A 17905-nucleotide genomic window follows, 5' to 3' on the forward strand; every position below is an offset into this window, starting at 1 on the left:
CACCATGACCTTGGTGTCTCCGTACCCATGTTTCTGTGCCAGGTTCCACAGGTTGACGGCCAGGGAGCCCATCTTGCCTGATCCCACGTCTCCGTGTACCACCATCTTGGTGAAGAACTCCAGCGCCAGTGCCGACTGTCTCCGCAAAGCCTGTTGTACGGGAATTTAACACTGTAAAAACTCAAAGGGGCGAGTACGCCGCTCCCGGGATTCGAACTCACGCCGATCCCAATCCACACGGCTTTGGAATTCAACACGCTAACCACTAGGCTGAAAGGTCCGGACCGGTTAGACTGGTCAGTTAGTGGAGGTTGATCCCCACTGTTACAACACTTTCACTTTGAATTTGCTGAGACTCTAAAAAAATTTCACTGCAATAAAGCTAATTTTCTTGTCCTGAATCCTCAACAAAGACTGGTAGAAGAATCTTTATTAGTAGAATTTCTTAACCGAACATCACAGTATCTAAGAGTTCTTCTGCATGTGTATGTAATGCATCACAGGACTTCAAAGAAAAGCAACTCATACAGTATACAAACAGGTATATCCAGTCCAAACAGGGCCATCCTTAATACCTTAAGCTACAACACTACCAAAAATGATTTTTCTTGTTTTTTCTAGTTTTCTTGTTTTTACTTAATTCGTGGACAAATTTTCTTGAATGAAGAACTTCCATGAAAATGATAAGAATAAATAAGAAAAGCACAAGGGACCATTTCAAGAATCTTGTCTTGTAAATTCTCACAACAAGAAACATTTTCTTATTTTTCTTAGATAAAGAAATAATTTCTATAAAGGATTTTCTCTCATAAGAATTTTCTAAAATTTTGAAGTTAAAAGTTCTTGTTTTTCTTGTATGGAGAATCTATTTCTTGCCATGTATAAGAAAATACAAGAATTTTTCTCTCCCCTACCTTCTTTTTCTGGTAGTAAGAAAAAACAAGAATTCAAAATTATGAAAACAAGTAACAACTAGAATTTTATTCTTGAGTGTTCTTTATTTTCGTATCAAGAAACCTTGAGAAAGAAATTCTTGATTTTCTTGGGATGTTTAAGAAAATAGAAGAATTTTCTTCTTGCCTTTCTTGAGGTATCCTGCTTAGAAAAACAAGAATTTTCAAGATATCTAAGCTAGAAGACAAAGTTCGAGTCATAACTAGAATAATATTCTTGAATGTTCTTGATTTTCGTATCAAGAACCTTTGAGAAAAAAATTCTTGTTTTTCTTGGGATGTTCAAGAAAATAGAAGAATTTTCTTCTTGCCTTTCTTGGGGTATCCTGCTTAGAAAAACAAGAATTTTCAAGATATTTAAACTAGAAGACAAAGTTCGAGTCAAAACTAGAATAATATTCTTGAATGTTCTTGATTTTCGTATCAAGAAACTTTGAGGAATGCATTTCTTGTTTTTCTTGATAATAATACTTTAAGAAATACAAGAAATACTTTGAAATTCTTATTTGAACTCGTATAATATAATGGTTGTTTCCCGGCTAAGATGAGGCTATTGCAAGAAATAGAAGCCAAGTTAAATTTTCTTTAAAAATCTTGATTGTTCTAGCAAATATCTGCATAAAATTTTGACCAATGGCAACACTTGCCATGTGATCTTTTCCTAACTCCTGATTGGTGGTTTCAAATGCCACAGGCAGTTGACAGCAGGGCCAAAGCTCTGAGAAGTTCATGCCTTCAAGTGCTGTTCACTTCTAGTTCTATTTTGTATTAATTGAAGACTCAAGTCGGTTTCAAAGTCAAAACCCAGGTACAAGAGAACATATACAAGATGGGGATCATGGTCTGAGCCTGCAGCAGATGCCAAATTTTGCACGGAAACACTGGATAGCAGTATGGAAAAGGTAAGTGCCCCCCTCCCCACCCGACTGTATGAAAATCAGCTCAACTTTATTTATCATATGAAAAAAAAAGAAGTCAAAGGGCCCCTGGATGGTTTAATTGTCAAAAGCATCAAGCATTAGAGATAATGATAAGTATACTAGTAGCCTCTTTGGGTCCAACTCAAAACATCTTTTTGGCCGATGAATTAATAGATTTTAATCAAAAAGCGATCCGCACACATTGGAAGATTACATTCCACCAGGGGTGGACTATTTTAAACGTATTGTTTCTGGAAAACATATATAAGGATAGGTTAAAGAATGATAAAACATGATGTGTTTTGTGAAGAAATCAATTCAATTGGAACTTTCACATCTAGAAGCTGGAAGTTAGTTAGCTCAACTCAAAAAGTAAAAATTAATGACATAGTCTTCATTTTTCCCCCAGATGTTGGAAGATGCCAATGGGAATGCCAATGTCAACAGAAATGAGCTTGAAGGGTTTGGTTTCCATAGTCGAAGATGATCATCTGTTAACACTGCCAAGTCAGATGAGGCTGCTCTACACCACCTTCCAAGACGATAAAGAATTATATATTATGAAATATATCATATGCAATAAATCATATAGCATGTTAATTACATAGCAATTTGTAATCTTTATGTTCTTTCAGTTTCAGTAGGCTTTGTATCAAAATTAGTTTTGGTATTTGTACAACAATATTGTATATAATGTATATTATTATTATAAATATTATTTTTGAAAAAATACACTGTAAAGCTTTGCCAATGTCATTTTTTTATACCAGACTCCACAATTTACAGAAATATTAAGCCATCAACATGTCATTTTAACTGTAACTCTTGGAGTGAGATTCTTCTTGTAAGAACATCAGTCTTAAGAGTAAGAAAACATTTCTAGGTAGCAAGAATTGTGTTCTTGAAGTAAGAAAAGTATTCTTGTTGTAAGAAGATTAATCTTAGAAGTAAGCAAACATTTCTTGACAGCAAGAATTGTGCTCTTGGTGGAAGAAAAGTATTCTTGGTGTAAGAATATTAATCTTAGAAGTAAGAAAAAAATTCTTGGCAGCAAGAATTGTGCTCTTGATATAAGAAAAGTATTCTTGTTGTAAGAAGATTAATCTTAGAAGTAAGCAAACATTTCTTGGTAGCAAGAATTCTGCTCTTGATATAAGAAAAGTGTTCTTGGAGTAAGAAGATTAATCTTAGAAGTAAGAATACATTTCTTGGTAGCAAGAATTGTGCTCTTGATATAAGAAAAGTATTATTGGTGTAAGAATATTAATCTTAGAAGTAAGCAAACATTTCTTGGTAGCAAGAATTCTGCTCTTGATATAAGAAAAAATATTCTTGGTGTAAGAATATTAATCTTAGAAGTAAGCAAACATTTCTTGGTAGCAAGAATTGTGCTTTTGATGTAAGAAGATTAATCTTAGAAGTAAGAAAACATTTCTTGGCAATAAACAATCTTTGCTCTTGATGCAAGAAAAGTATGCTTATTGTAAGAAGATCAATCTTAGAAGTAAGAAAGCATTTTCTAGGCAGCAAGAATTATGTTCTTGAGGTGAGAAAAATATTCTTTGTATAAGAAGATCAGCTCTAGAGGTAAGAAAGTATTTCTAGGCGATAACAATTTTTGCCCCTGAAGCGAGAAAAGGATTCTTGATGTAAGATGATAAATCTTGATGTAAGAAAACATTTCTCAGCAATAAGCATGTTTGGTCTTGAAGTGAGGAAAATATTCTTGGTGTAAGAACCTAAATCTTGAAAATAAGAAAGCAGTTCTTGGTATCAAGATTGCAGGTCTTAAGTAGAGAAATGCATTCTTGTTATAAGAACAAAAAACTTGAAAAGAAGAAAGGATTTCTTGGCTGTAAGAATTTTGGTCTTGAAGTAAGAAAAGACGTGTTGGTATAAGAACTTAAATCTTAGAAATAAGAAAGTAGTTCTTGCTATCAAGAATTTTGGTCTTAAGAAGAGAAATGCATTCTTTTTGTAAGAATATAAAAGCTAGCAGTAAGAAACCATTTCTAGGCAGTAAAGTTTTGGTCAAGAATACCAGCCTTTAAGTGAGAAATTAATTCTTAGTATAAGAACCTCAGATCCATGTGTCTGAATCAAGAATATACATAGAAAAAAAATCTTACTGCAAGAATTACTTTCCGGCAGTAACCAAGGTCATTTTTATAAGAAAGATTTTCTTACTACAAGAAAAAGCTCAGTAAGTAAAAAATTGCTTAATTCGTGGACAAAACCTTTTTCTTGAATACAGAAAAATTTGCTTGCATGAAGTAATATTTTTCTGTATGTAAGAAAAAACTAGAATACAAGAAATGGCATTTTTGGTAGTGAATGTGCCTTAGACGCTTCAAAAATGTGAGCTCCGCCCTTCTTTTACTAACTAAAGAGAATGTTTCATAGATAACCTCTTCTCTGAATGCAACAGTTATCTATACAATTCTGATTGCAAAGTACATTGTATATAATTACCTTTGTAAACATCTGCCGTTTCTGATTAGCTAATTTCTAATTTCTATAACTGGTGATGCTTGAATGAGGTTAACCTTCCCCCTATTGCCAAACCCCATGACTAATAGAAAATTAGTAGCCGTATGGCTATTCCAGAGTGCTAAAGGTTAAAAACAACCCCAGTCTACAGTACCTCTTGTTGCTGTAGGTGCTTGAGATGCTCCAGTACTTCAGTGATGAGTGTGTTGGCGATCTGCTGGACCTCGTTTAGAAACTTTGGGTCACCGCCGTACAGTCTGTCGTTGGAGTCGACTGGGAAAACAGAGACAGTGGGAAACATTCATAAGAAACCCTAGTGAAACGCCCTGCCCGGTCGTGTTGTCTCTCACAGTTGAGACTTTCTGGGCCAGGCTGGAGGCCAGCCCGCCTTAGCCCGGGACCTCTCCCCCCCCCCCTCCTTTGGCCCTGATATCGATGGGGTTATCTGGGAGTAACCATTGAAGTTGAAGAAGAAAGTTAGGCTCTAAATTTTGATTTAACCAGCCACACAGTAGAGGAGTTTCCGCCGTATTCGTTGATTGCCTGTGGAAGGTTGCTGAATTTCAAAATTTCCAGAGACTTTGGTGTATGTTTGGCCTAAAATCCTACACTATCACATTGAATGGGGCTAGAAGACCAGCTGATCTCTAAAAACCAAGCAGTGATAGAAAGGAAAGCGGGCAGATTACTGCAAAATTGTTATTTAGAGCTCGCAGATTCATAAGCCGATTTATTTTCCTGAGAGGGTGTGAGGGGGTATTATGAGATTCAAACCATATTTATGATGATAATGATAAACTATGATACTAGTCAGAAGTAAAGACTGACCTTTGTTGACATGATACAGGTAGCTCTCCTAGATGGTGAAAACAGGGGAAAAAACAATGTTATTGGTTTAGGGAAACAGAGTTTCAGCATGCCACCGAAAATTGCACAATGCCTCAATAGTTAATGGCTCACATGTAAAACGTAGTTTAGCGTCAACTTTTGCACCCCGAATATTATCTTTCTTTTAGCCCCTGTCACATAGTTGACCAGCTTCGGCCATTTCCTTTATTGCCAGAAGGTTGGCAAGTCTAAAAATTGCCAGAGACTCCAGCATATTTTTCACTTGAAAATCTGCCCCATCGCATTGGATGGGACTCAGGGACCTACAAACACTGGCCAACCTCTACAAATCCTGCCATGATTAAGAGAACACCTGGTGTATCACTGCTGAAAATGTCATTTTGGGGCTCGCAGACTAAATCACTTTTCATTTTGTGATTTGCCATGTAAAAACCGTTTTTTCTTGTTATTATATATAAGTACTGGTTAGTTCTGCTAGTTTACTTTAGTGACGCTGAAGAAGAGTGATGGATGTCACTCGAAACGTCCGGAAAAAAATCTCTGAATTTTTATCCAGTTGTAGAGTTTGAATTGTCTTGTTTACCTGGATGTCTAACCTCCACAAACGTAAATCGCTTTTCCTACTGTGTGACAGGGGCTTAAGGACAACCATCTTTTTCTGGTAGCTGGGATTAAGAGTGGAGAAACTATGACTAAATCCACAGTTTATATCTGATGTTATACACGTGTTGTTGTTACCTGGCTCATAGCTGAGAGAACACACGTCACGCTCAGGTAGGACCTGACTTTAGCATCACTGTTGTCCTCCCAGGTGTAGTTCTGTAGCACGTTGAGAAGCCCTCGGATCAGGTACAGCACACCCTGGTCTGGGTTATCCTGGGGGGGAGGGGGGCAAGGAGACAACAAATGCTGTCAACTGATTTACATTCGCTGCGTTTTAACGTCGTGGTTGAAACAATTTTATAGTACAGTAGAAATACAAGTAAGACATGTTTGAAGTGGAAAAGTCATCACAAAAATAAAACCCGCGCAAAAGTTTTAAGATTTACAATTTCCATTACTTTTTTAAAATTAATGGAAATTATAAATCTTAAAACTTTTAAAGATTTAGAAATCTTTCATGTTTTATGGGGAACTGCAAATCTTCATCTGCATGTGTTTAACCTTTAGTATACAAGAAGGTGAATTGCAAGTATACTACAATCTATGATAATTATGTATAGCATATTTTAGCATTATCCTTCTGTTGATGAATAATCTTTGAAAGAAACCAGGTAATTCATTGTTAATCGTAGATAGTAGCCTACGTTAGAAAAGGACAAATCAAATTTGATTTGGATTTAAACATAATAAATCTATCTTCAGAGGTAATAAAAGTCAGCATTATCCTGCATCTATGCAATCTATGAGAAAAAATACACAGACTAAAGATGCTACAAGATGCATAGTTCACCGGCACAACAAGCAGGTTGGAGACAAAGTTGTTGATGTACTCGGCCAGGAGAGGTTCCGTGGACCGAACCTTCCCATCCACCAGGATCGTCCGCGGCACCTCGGGCAACAGGCCAATCGCTGCCTTCATAAAGGCATCGCCTAAAAAGAACCGAAGTAAGTGAGGAAAAAGAGACATTAAATTCTCTGACAATGTAATACAGTAGAATCCGCTTATTTGCATAACTGATTTGTCAATGCATTTTATGCAATAATAAGGAGTAGTCCATTAACCCTATGGGACAAAATGAGTGGCACTGAGTGGGGAGGGGGTTGTTGTGGTTACTAGGATGGCACTTGAAGGAAACACACACACTTTGTTTCAAATTCACTCACTCCCAGGTTATACAAAATGTAACATATTGAATTCATAAGCATATCATCAGTTTATTTACACATGTTGAGTGCAAAGGATGGCAAACTTAGCATAAAATTGGCAATTCTATTCTTCCGTATCCTATCACAGCAAATGACAATGGAGTCGCAACAGCTTTTTCAAAACACAAAGGACAATACCTGGGTAGCAAGTTGAAGAAGGCAACCATTTTTTTGTACAAACCATATCCTCCAAAATATTCTGGATTTTGGTATCAATTTTATTTCATGTGTATAGCAAATTTTAAAAAACCTGTTCATTCACCATGACAACATGTTTGTCATGGGAACCCTTCGGCCACACCCACCTTGTGTGAGAGCCCTATTCACCATGTGAACCCTTCAGCCACACCCACCTTGTGTGAGAGCCCTATTTACCATGGCAACCCTTCAGCCACACCCACCTTGTGTGAGAGCCCTATTTACCATGGCAACCCTTCAGCCACACCCACCTTGTGTGAGAGCCCTATTTACCATGGCAACCCTTCAGCCACACCCACCTTGTGTGAGAGCCCTATTTACCATGGCAACCCTTCAGCCACACCCACCTTGTGTGAGAGCCCTATTCACCATGGCAACCCTTCAGCCACACCCACCTTGTGTGAGAGCCCTATTCACCATGGCAACCCTTCAGCCACACCCACCTTGTGTGAGAGCCCTATTCACCATGGCAACCCTTCAGCCACACCCACCTTGTGTGAGAGCCCTATTCACCATGGCAACCCTTCAGCCACACCCAGCTTGTGTGAGAGCCCTATTCACCATGGCAACCCTTCAGCCACACCCACCTTGTGTGAGAGCCCTATTCACCATGGCAACCCTTCAGCCACACCCACCTTGTGTGAGAGCCCTTTTCACCATGGCAACCCTTCAGCCACACCCACCTTGTGTGAGAGCACTATTCACCATGGCAACCCTTCAGCCACACCCACCTTGTGTGAGAGCCCTATTCACCATGGCAACCCTTCAGCCACACCCACCTTGTGTGAGAACCTCGTTTACCACGGCAACCTGGCTGCCATGGCAACCCCACAGCCACACCCACCTTATGTGAGAAACTCGTTTACCATGGCAACCTGGCTGCCATGGCAACCCCACAGCCACACCCACCTTGTGTGAGAGCCCCGTTCACCAAGGCCACCTGTCCTGACACCAGGTACAGGTTGAGTTGGGAGAAGATGTTGTTGATGGATGGAATGGTGATGAAACTGTAGGCAGCACAGGCCTGGAAAACAATACAATTATAGTAGTTACTCTTTTAGATATGGATACTCGTACATGTACCTTTCAACATAAAGCATTATACAGCATATTGACAACAGGCACTGTAAAATTCTCTACTTTGATGAGGCTGAATTACTGTAAATACATGTAAGCTCCCATGCTTTTAATTTCGCGGTAGGGAGTGTTCGCGTCGGTTTTAAGTTCGCGTTTGAGACAATAGTAGACAAGTAGGAATGAGGGCAAAAAATAATCGTGGTGGTTTTAGTTCGCGGCAAAGAGCTTACCGCTAAAAGCGCGAACATAAAACCACCGGAACATTTCTGCATTTACAGTGTATAGAGAGGCACACAAACTGGCAGAGATTTCTCTGAGCAAGGCACATTTTCTTTGACTACATGTATCTGATGATTATCCATAGCAACATCCAATAGGATAAAACTGAGGATGTTATCCATAATAAACCAAATTGGAATTTGCAAATAGAAGCCTGAAATTTCTTATTCCACAGTAGACCACACGTTTTTAAAGGGAATGGAAATTGTTCAATTTCCCTTCCCTCTACCTTATGTAATTTTAAAAGTACATTATGAGCATCCTATACATCACCATCTGTTGATCCTTTACATAAGAGGCTTTTACACTCAGCTGTTACTAATGTTTGATGATTCCTATTCCAGATGTTGACATTTAAAAGTGAACTCATCTCAAGAGTCTCATATTGCCTACAGGGCTGTCTTGTTAAGTGAAAAGGCACCTTCTTCAGCAGAACTTCTGTTAAAGGAAACCCAAGCAATATTAGGGTCCTAAAAATCGGATTTTGAAAGTCAATCTATTTAGTAATTTCCATACATGATTGGTTCAAACAACACTATCACAATGTATAGTGACGTCCATCATGCAAACATACTGAAAATCATTCTTGGGGTTTTTGTAGGCTCGCGAAACTAAGGGAGTCATCGTACGGCATGTTTTTGTTATAAAATGCTCAGAGTATGAAGCTATTGCGCAAATGTGCTAGATAGTGTTAGTAAATGTCACTACCATAAAGATTTCAGCATTTTTCTTATTTCCAAATTTGGGCCCTAACATTGCCTTGGTTGCCTTTAAGAGTATGCAATGAACATTTGATTGTGGTTGCGGCTTTTCCAATTACCGAGTCCATTGAAATGGAATAAACATGTTTCTTTGTTGATCATCATCTTTGTAGATGTTAACATGATAATTAACCAAGGGTCCCAGCAGAGCTGACAACAAGTCAGAAAATTTGTTTCTACTGCTAAATTTTCTCTAATAACAGCACAAATGACACACCTAGGGAATATTAAACCTCATTAGTACTGTTGGCAGCATTGTGGCTATATCCTGAGGGAAAAACTACTGTACTGCAGGTAGACTTTGATCATAAGTTAGTCACGACTCTCTGTTGACATCCAATACTGTAAATGCAATTAAGTTCACCGTGATTTCATTTCGCGGTGGGGAGAAAATGGAGTATTCATGGTGGTTTTTACCTAGCGTTTGAAACAAGGCGGCAAGGTAGGTAGAAGACAAAACAAGCATTTTCATGGTGGTTTTTAGCTTTCGGCGAAGAGGCAAAAACCGCAAACATTAAATCCCCACGAACTTAAGGTCTCATTCATGAGTTTTTTCGCCCCATAGGATTGCATGTTATAATACTTGTTTTACATGGGCGCGTTCGTAATGAAGATATAGAAAATGTGCCAATGTTTTCCATTCCATGTTGAGAATATTTACTCTGGATTATGTAAAAAAATTGACAACATTTACACTACATACAATATCTTTTTATAGCAATTACAAACTGCACTTGGCTACATCCCCAAAAAGCCACTTTCCAGCTGCAAGCGCATGACCGCATTACACACGATGCCCGGGCTGTGTACCTCCGACCTCGCGCGCGGCCGCCAAACTTTGCCTGCTAATTTCTTCAGTTACAAACAAGCTTTCATCAGTTTGACGCTTGAGATCAGCTGGGCTAGCTAAAAGGGAATTTCCCCCCGATATAGACACACGTTCATGCAGCCGTTCATTTTTGGGGGCACAGACTCTTTTAGGGTACCCACTTGGAGTAATACAGGAATGAGACCTTGAATGTATTTACTGTAGCAGCTGCACTGGGAGTGAAGAAGTAGCATGTAATAGGATCAGAGTTGCAGCTTTTTCAACTGCCAATAGTAAGTAGTCCATTGAAATGGAAGAAACATGTTCCTTTGTTGAGTCATTTCCAAAGGTTTGGCCAAAAGGAGTTGTACCTAACTTCAATAGAATCCTTTCATATATGAGAAAGGGCAAGACCTTTACACAGATAATGATGGGTCTTCTTTGAGATCCGTCTAGCCTGTGGTTACATGGTACTTTTATGCAGAGGCTTGCAACATTCATTTATTTTTTTTTGAACAGCTGTTTCACTGCATATATTGGTTGGGTATAATATGATGACATGGCAAACATGCTATCATAATGGTAAAAAAAGGAATGAGTATATGATATGATAAGAGAAATGAATTTCGCAAATTAATGCCATTTTCCAATTTTCTCTGGAATTAGAATGTCCTGGGTCTTGACGCTGTCAATAGCTTTAACCTTCTGTATGCTAAGGTAACTGTTTGGTACCAAATTTGTATTGGTTAGGGTTAGGCACCAGGGAAAAGGTTATAGGCACCCAGAGCATTTTATGAGGTTTGAAAACTAGAAATATTCTAGTTGCTACAATCTTTATGAAATTGACATTCAATGCCACTGTTTACCGCATTTGCGGGCAGATTTCTTATCAAAAGTGCTCAAAAGCGGCACAAAAATAAGCTACATGGTGATCTTTTAGTTTCACGCGCCTAGTGTAAATAGACCGATACCATAGCCCCGCCCACCTCCGTCAAAACGTAGAAATGCAAAATTAAATCATAAAAATGCAACTATTTGACGAACATGCAGTCACTCTCTCATTGGTCAGGATCAGTCTATTAGGGCTTGGATTTTTTTATCAGTTCTCACCACAGAACGACATTGATCTTTGCTTCTTTAATGTCAATATGTAATGATTATGGTAATAGTGTTATTGAAACTTACTAAGTGTAGGAATAACTAGAAATTGGATTTTTTTAAATTCAAGTTTCAAGCCTCATAAAATGCTCTGGATGCCTTTAACAATATCAATCCATCACAATTTTACAGGCTATCTTTTGGATAGAAATGCGTGCTGAGTAATGTGTTTCACACTCCCTCAGATAAGAGATTGACAGGAGTAAGAAATTACAACTTCTGAAATACCACTTACTTGACCCTGGATCACAAAAAACGCCTGCCCTTTGACTTGACCAGTATTTCTGCTATTCTTCAAAATCTGTTATTCTCATTTAGTTCATCCAGTTGCTTGACTCTCTTATGGAGAAAACAGCAACTTCTGTGAAACAGTTCACTGCCTGGCATGGCTGACATACAAGCTAATACACTTTTGCCAACTGCATGGATGCATAAGGCCACACCAATTTCTTTGGTTTGTTCTCGAAATCGCCTCTCCTGTTTTTCACATTTTGAAGAAAACAACAATTGGGTCACTATTCCCATTCACAAACTTTTACCCACAATTTTACTATTTGTTCAGTTGTAAAACTAAATAGCCACCAAAATAGATGATAAAGGCCTGCACATACCTAAAAAGTGTGGTCACATTGATCATAAGTTATAATTTTTGATTTATTACAACTATTTCTCAATATCAATTCATATATTACATAGCAAAAGGTAATTGTGTTACTGAAATTACATTGTATAGTAATAGATCAAAGAAAGGGGTGCATTGCATAAAATGAGCCATACAACGCTGAAACTTGAATAATCCTCTTATTCTTTTTGTTATATAAACCCTTATCTTCACCCCAGACTATCTGAAAAAAGATTTTTCATCATTTTTTTTCGCCCTGTCGCTCCAATTCTTTTCTGAAAAAATCCGAGAAGCACCAAAAAAATTGGTGTGGCCTAATACAGACAGTTGTGCCAGACTTCCAACTGAAAGTTCACAGCACAATATACACACAGGTTAATAACACACTGACCCATACATAAAAAAATCCATAGCTAAACAGACATTTCTATCAGTTCAGGTGACAATTATACTTGCATCTACATTGTAATTGAACCGCAGGGAAAATGCCAATTAAACTCACAGTGGAGTTTTCTGTATCTGTATCTGTATAGCCGGTATAACCACCCTTCTGCGTAACACACCACCAGTTTTGAATTTTTAGTTACTACTTTCCCCTATCAATCAATATTAATTTGCTATTTCAGCCATTGATGTTAACATGATGATAGACTGAACAGGAAGTTTGACTAATATCCCAGCAGGGTTGAAAACAAATCAGGAAATATTATCTGTTCTACTGCTAAATTTCCTCTAATAACAGCACAAATGACACACCTAGGGAATATTAGACCTCATTAGTACTGTTGGCAGCATTGTGGCTCTATCCTGAGGGAGAAGCTACAGTACTGCATGTGGGCTGACTTGGATCACAAGTTAGGCACGACTCTCTGGTGCAACTGTGATGTTTATATTGAATGGATCTTGAATGTCTGTGCTGTTTATATTGAATGGATCTTGAATGTCTTGAGTCCTTATCTAATAGACAAGTAATTATATAACAATCTATCCAGGACCTATAAACTGACAGGCCAGGAAAATGTTCTGCTTGTTTATAATGTGGAAAAGTTCTTTTTCATGTCACTTTGATCTTCTCTTTTACAAGAGACCTCTTTGTATACGGAACAATAGCAGAAGCAGTAGCAGAAAGAAAGACTGCATCATTCTATATTCTCCGTTTTTTATATGTGTAACAAGTATCAACTTCCATGTATAGGAGGACTAACCCTTTTCTTGCTAACCTCTACTCTAATAATAAATACGACTTTACTATGTAGATGGACCCATGGAAGAAATAAGGTTAAATCAAGACCAAGAAAGCAACAGGAAATGTTTTCACAACATTCTACCGCTGACATCACCAGTTTTTAAACAACGTCTTGCCAAGACCACACTTCTAGCAGGTGGTTCATCTCCAAACCAGAAGTAAACATTCTAAATCTGTCAAACAACAGTTTCCTGACAGATTGCTGACAAAGCACAGTAAGGCTATAGAGAACTATTTTTCCTTCAAAACAGTCCAGTCAGCTGTGGATGCAGGCAGGGCTAAGCTTGCTTTTTGCTTCGCTTTGAGTTTGGTCTGGTCTACAGGTATGTTAGCAGGTGAGTCTATTGTACATCATTAGGGGGTATGTATACCGAAAATAATGCATTTTTGTGGGGAGTTCATTTGACATACAGTGGAAGGTGCAGTTGAAACAATCCTGTAGTTCTGTAGAAAAACATTTGGAAATTTGCTGTCAGCGTTAATTCTCCTCCAAAAACTGCAAAAATGAAACCACTGCAAAAGTTTACAGATTTACATTCTGTTACTCAAGTCTGGGTGTCTAGGATTATACTAAATCAAATGGATTTTTGTAATGTTTGGGTCACCCTGGAATTACAGTTGAAGTTCAGTGCATAAAAGTTTGTAAACTTTGTACAGAAGAGAACTATATTGCAATGAAGTCCTTAACTTACTTGAATCTGCCAGCAATAGTTAGTGTCCAAAACAAATTAAAAACAGTTTAAATGCTTCAATAGCTTACAGTAGTTTCAATTGATACATGCTTGCTGATCATAGCTGTATGGTAAGGGAAGAGAACATTGGCAAGGGTACTGCAACAAAGATTCTGCCTTGAAATAACAACATAGCACCCACACTTAACCACTAGCAGCTGATATTATTCTTGGCATCCAAGGTAATGTCAATATCTCAATATCCTGCCCTTTCTATAGTGACAATGAAAATCTCATTTCTGCTCCTACTGCTGAGCGCCACCTGCTGGGCTGAGCCTGAACTGCAGGCAACACAAACATCCCACCAGAGCCCAGCAGGCTGTATGAACAACATCACTATCATGTCACCCCCAGGGGTACAGGGGCCACCTGGGCCTCCAGGTAATATCATCACTCTCCAATGTAGATATTGTACCTCCTGTATGTAATATGACCATTAACTGTTGCTGTAACTGTTGTCAACTTAAGCCCGGCCCTCTCACTGGACCCGCGGCACGCGGCACGCTGGCGTCGTCGCTGCGGTTGGTCGAATTGACAAAGCTCTCAACGAATTTCAACTTGGAAAAACAAATCTTTTTAAGCTTTGTGTTTTGTTGCTTTTTTGTCATACTTGTACGTTTTGAATGATATTCCCATTATAAAGTCAAGGGTAACACAAATCCAGTTTGCCGCGGGGCCAGTGAGAGGGGGGCTTTTGCTTAAGGCCTTTACTTTTAGGTTACATATGTAAATGTACAGCAAATGTGCATTGTGTATGTGATATAGTCACCTTATCAACCCTTGCAATACCATGACTATCCCATAGGAGACTATGGTGAACCGGGACGACCAGGTAACCAAGGCCCGCCAGGCAAGCTTGGTCCGCGAGGTCTTCCCGGCGCGCCCGGTTCCACCACTGACCCTCCCGTTCACGTAGCCTTCACCGCTGTCCGCACATCCAACTTCGGCCCAAACAACGAGGAGACCACCATCCCCTTTCAAGTAGTGCATACCAACATTGGCGGCCACTTTGACAAAGACACTGGACATTTCACCTCCCCAGTAACGGCTGTGTACCATTTTAGCTTTAACTTCCTCAGCAGATCTTCTGAATACAACCTGTTTGTGATCCTGAAGCACAACGGTCATAAGATAACGTCTACGTACGAAGGTAAGGGAAGAAGTGCGGGAGGGAGCGCTGTACTGTTGTTAGAGAAGGGGGACAGGGTTTGGCTGGACCTGGGGAAGAATTATGCCATCTACGACAATGCCAACATGTACAGTTCCTTCTCTGGCTTCCTCCTCTTTACTATGGAGGATGGTGATTTGGGAAAGGAATCGTAAGGAGGTTGTGTGAAAGTGAAAATAGAGAAGAAAAATTCCAAAAGACAGTGAGTGTGGAAAAAAGACAAGATCGGGTAAAGATATGCAAAAGGCTGAACTGTAATTGGTATACTCCTTTTAACAGCTTTATAACTTTTGATTAATCTACTTTGTTCTGTAAGTTCTTTAAAACATCAATGACAAAATGTCAGAAATGAATCAATCTTAAAAGATTGATTGCAATCTGTAACAAATTTTAGTCACTTATTCTACATGTATGAGTCTAATCATTATATTTTGATAATTCAGAAAATTTGTTTGCCCTAATAAAGCAATGATAACACTCTAATAAACTCACCCTAACAAACGCAGCAGTTTTCCTGGAGTGGTTGCCCTTCACCACTTTGTGTGTCTCCATGGACAGTTGGTTCACTCGCTGGAACACAAAAGAGATCCTTGGTAACTGATACATTATGCAAGCACACTAAAAACTACATTATGCAAAGACAGACAGACAGACACACACAGACACACAGACACACATGGTAAATGTGTTGCTTGTATCATATCTATCAGTTACATGTACATGTAAGTCCCAGTCACATATTCAGGAGCTGACCCCACCACTTTGCTTACAAACACTCCCCAACCAAGGTTGGCACTGGGTTGGAAGTAGTCTAGAATCCATCCTATCAATATTCTAGCTCCACTCTGTTCCCCTAATCGCATTCATAAGAAGATGACTTTCCCGGCTATTTCTGAATGGAATTCAAAGTCTGCTGGCTGCTCGCCAATCAACTCTCAACCACAGATGACCTTGCTCTTGACCATAGTGCAAGTTTGGCAGAGGTCTGGAGGCCATGGTCAGCTATGTGTGACAGGGGCTTTAGCAGGAAACTTCTTTTAAAGAAAAACAGTGACATATCTAAAGCACCCACCTGCACCAGCTCAATCAACACTGGCTCAAGGTTACTGAAGGTCGCCCTGGCTTCCACGTAGAAACTCAGCTGTTGTTCAAAGTCTCTTCCAAAGGAAATCTGATTAAAAACAGACCAATCAGGGGTCACAGTTAGGAACTCTTCCAGGAAAAACTATAGGGGGAAAATGACTGAAAGATAAGCACCTTGAACTTTTTACTCACCCTTCTGATGAAACCACAGATAAGATTGGAGATGGCTTTCTTCTCATCCTCTAGTGTAAGTGCACTGTGGAGGGTAGAGACAACCTTCAACTACATATACGTAGGCGTAGAATGGAGTCAAACTTCATTGCTACCTTGTCCCCCCAACGACCCGGGGGTCAAGGGACTAGGTAGGTAGGTAGGTAGGTAGGTAGGTAGGTAGGTAGGTAGGTAGACTGGAGTAAGAAATATTTGTTTGTCGACATTTAAAAAAAAAAAAAAAAAAAAAAAAATTTAATGGTTCTCAGTGGCAAATGTGCTAGATGTTGGCACATCGGCAACCAAATCCGCAGTGTGTTTTTTGGCACACAGTTTGACAGATTAGCCGAATAGGCTTGGTGGGCGTCACTCCACCGTCCGGGAAGGTAGCGTAAAGTGCCTTTCCCAAGGGCACAACGTCGGGGCATGGTATCGAAAGCGGGACCTATTGCTCTAACCGTTACGCCATGCCGACGTCATTTAAAGTCGACATTTAAAGGACAGCCTTATTCCTTGACTTTTATAACAGTATAACACACACTGGAAAATTGTTTGGTACCACTAACAATACATTCTCAAGTATACATATGCATTATTTGCATATAATTTTGCAGTTCTAGCGTGTAATGTGTACTTACTTCACAGAGTCGTGCATAGTCTTACAGATGAACATCAGGGCATTCATGATAACAGGGTCAGACGTGGTGTCTTGCTGCACCCTGTACAAAAGCAATTATATGAAAGTCTATTAACTTTTCTATTTTGGGGCCTCAATTGCCCTATCAAAAAAACTCTGAGCCACACATGTTTTCAATTTCTCAGAAAGTATTATTGCAAGTGTCTGGGCAATAATGTCCAAACAAATCTGTGTGCCCATATCTTTCAATTATATCACAATTCTGTATTTTTTCCGGAGCTAAAAAAAAGGACAACTACAGAACTACCTTTCTCCAGGGAGTTTCCTATGAACAGTCCTAAAAAAGAAATCTTCAAATTGTGTTATTCTAATTCTCTGTGTAACTTTTACCTTACACCATGTCAAATTATATTACCAGTAAATATATAAAATCAAAAATATTGCTTCTGTATATATATTGAGAAGTCTACTCCCAACATAATGATTTTGTAGAGCCAGAATCTAATTTAAAAAAAAATGTATGAAGACTAAAGGCATTGGGAGAAAGGCAGAAGTACACTGTGGTTAAAAAGAACTTTACTAATTATAAGTTAATAAAAGCAGAATCTAGGGTTTCTAGTGTAGCAGCAAGGAAAACAAGGCACCAGACAACACAACTCAATCCACAAAAAGAACACGGTTAGTAACCACAAATACCCCTTTAAATCTCCTTGCCTTTTCTTGTAACCGACAGTATACAGGGCGCCCGGTCTAGCACCGCTGGGGGAAGGGACATAATCATAGGTGCAATCAGGCAATCATTGATGAAATCAAAATCATTGAGTAATGATAACAGAAATGACGCAG

The 17905-nt window shown here is 38.9% G+C and overlaps 2 protein-coding genes and 1 long non-coding RNA gene across 5 annotated transcripts in view; 2 read left to right on the forward strand and 1 right to left on the reverse strand.

Annotated features, from left to right (window-relative positions):
* The window catches only part of LOC136439869 (VPS35 endosomal protein-sorting factor-like), a 38214-nt gene that overhangs the window by 2552 nt on the left and 17757 nt on the right, over positions 1–17905 (reverse strand). The window contains exons 22-33 of one of the 3 annotated variants that reach the window (XM_066435518.1): positions 17774–17818; positions 17367–17396; positions 17061–17141; positions 16405–16468; positions 16202–16300; positions 15622–15699; positions 8189–8303; positions 6666–6805; positions 5951–6088; positions 5192–5219; positions 4518–4636; positions 4–150 (exon numbers count right to left, since the gene is read on the reverse strand). In XM_066435518.1, coding sequence (XP_066291615.1) covers positions 4–150; positions 4518–4636; positions 5192–5219; positions 5951–6088; positions 6666–6805; positions 8189–8303; positions 15622–15699; positions 16202–16300; positions 16405–16468; positions 17061–17141; positions 17367–17396; positions 17774–17818 — 1084 coding nt within the window. The remainder of the gene's footprint in view (positions 1–3; positions 151–4517; positions 4637–5191; positions 5220–5950; positions 6089–6665; positions 6806–8188; positions 8304–15621; positions 15700–16201; positions 16301–16404; positions 16469–17060; positions 17142–17366; positions 17397–17773; positions 17819–17905) is intronic. The other 2 variants (XM_066435519.1, XM_066435520.1) reach the window with 2 other exon arrangements.
* LOC136440400 (uncharacterized) lies at positions 834–3334 on the forward strand. Its single transcript, XR_010756668.1, has 2 exons — positions 834–1855; positions 2283–3334. It is a non-coding gene; the product is annotated as an uncharacterized lncRNA (long non-coding RNA).
* Positions 13541–15634, forward strand: LOC136439874 (complement C1q tumor necrosis factor-related protein 3-like). The gene is made up of 3 exons (XM_066435530.1): positions 13541–13565; positions 14181–14342; positions 14767–15634. The coding sequence occupies exons 1-3, from the start codon at positions 13556–13558 to the stop codon at positions 15282–15284; spliced, it is 690 nt and encodes a 229-aa protein (XP_066291627.1). The 5' UTR covers positions 13541–13555; the 3' UTR covers positions 15285–15634.

Source organism: Branchiostoma lanceolatum, chromosome 8 (assembly GCF_035083965.1).
Source record: "Branchiostoma lanceolatum isolate klBraLanc5 chromosome 8, klBraLanc5.hap2, whole genome shotgun sequence".
Taxonomy (NCBI): domain Eukaryota; kingdom Metazoa; phylum Chordata; class Leptocardii; order Amphioxiformes; family Branchiostomatidae; genus Branchiostoma; species Branchiostoma lanceolatum.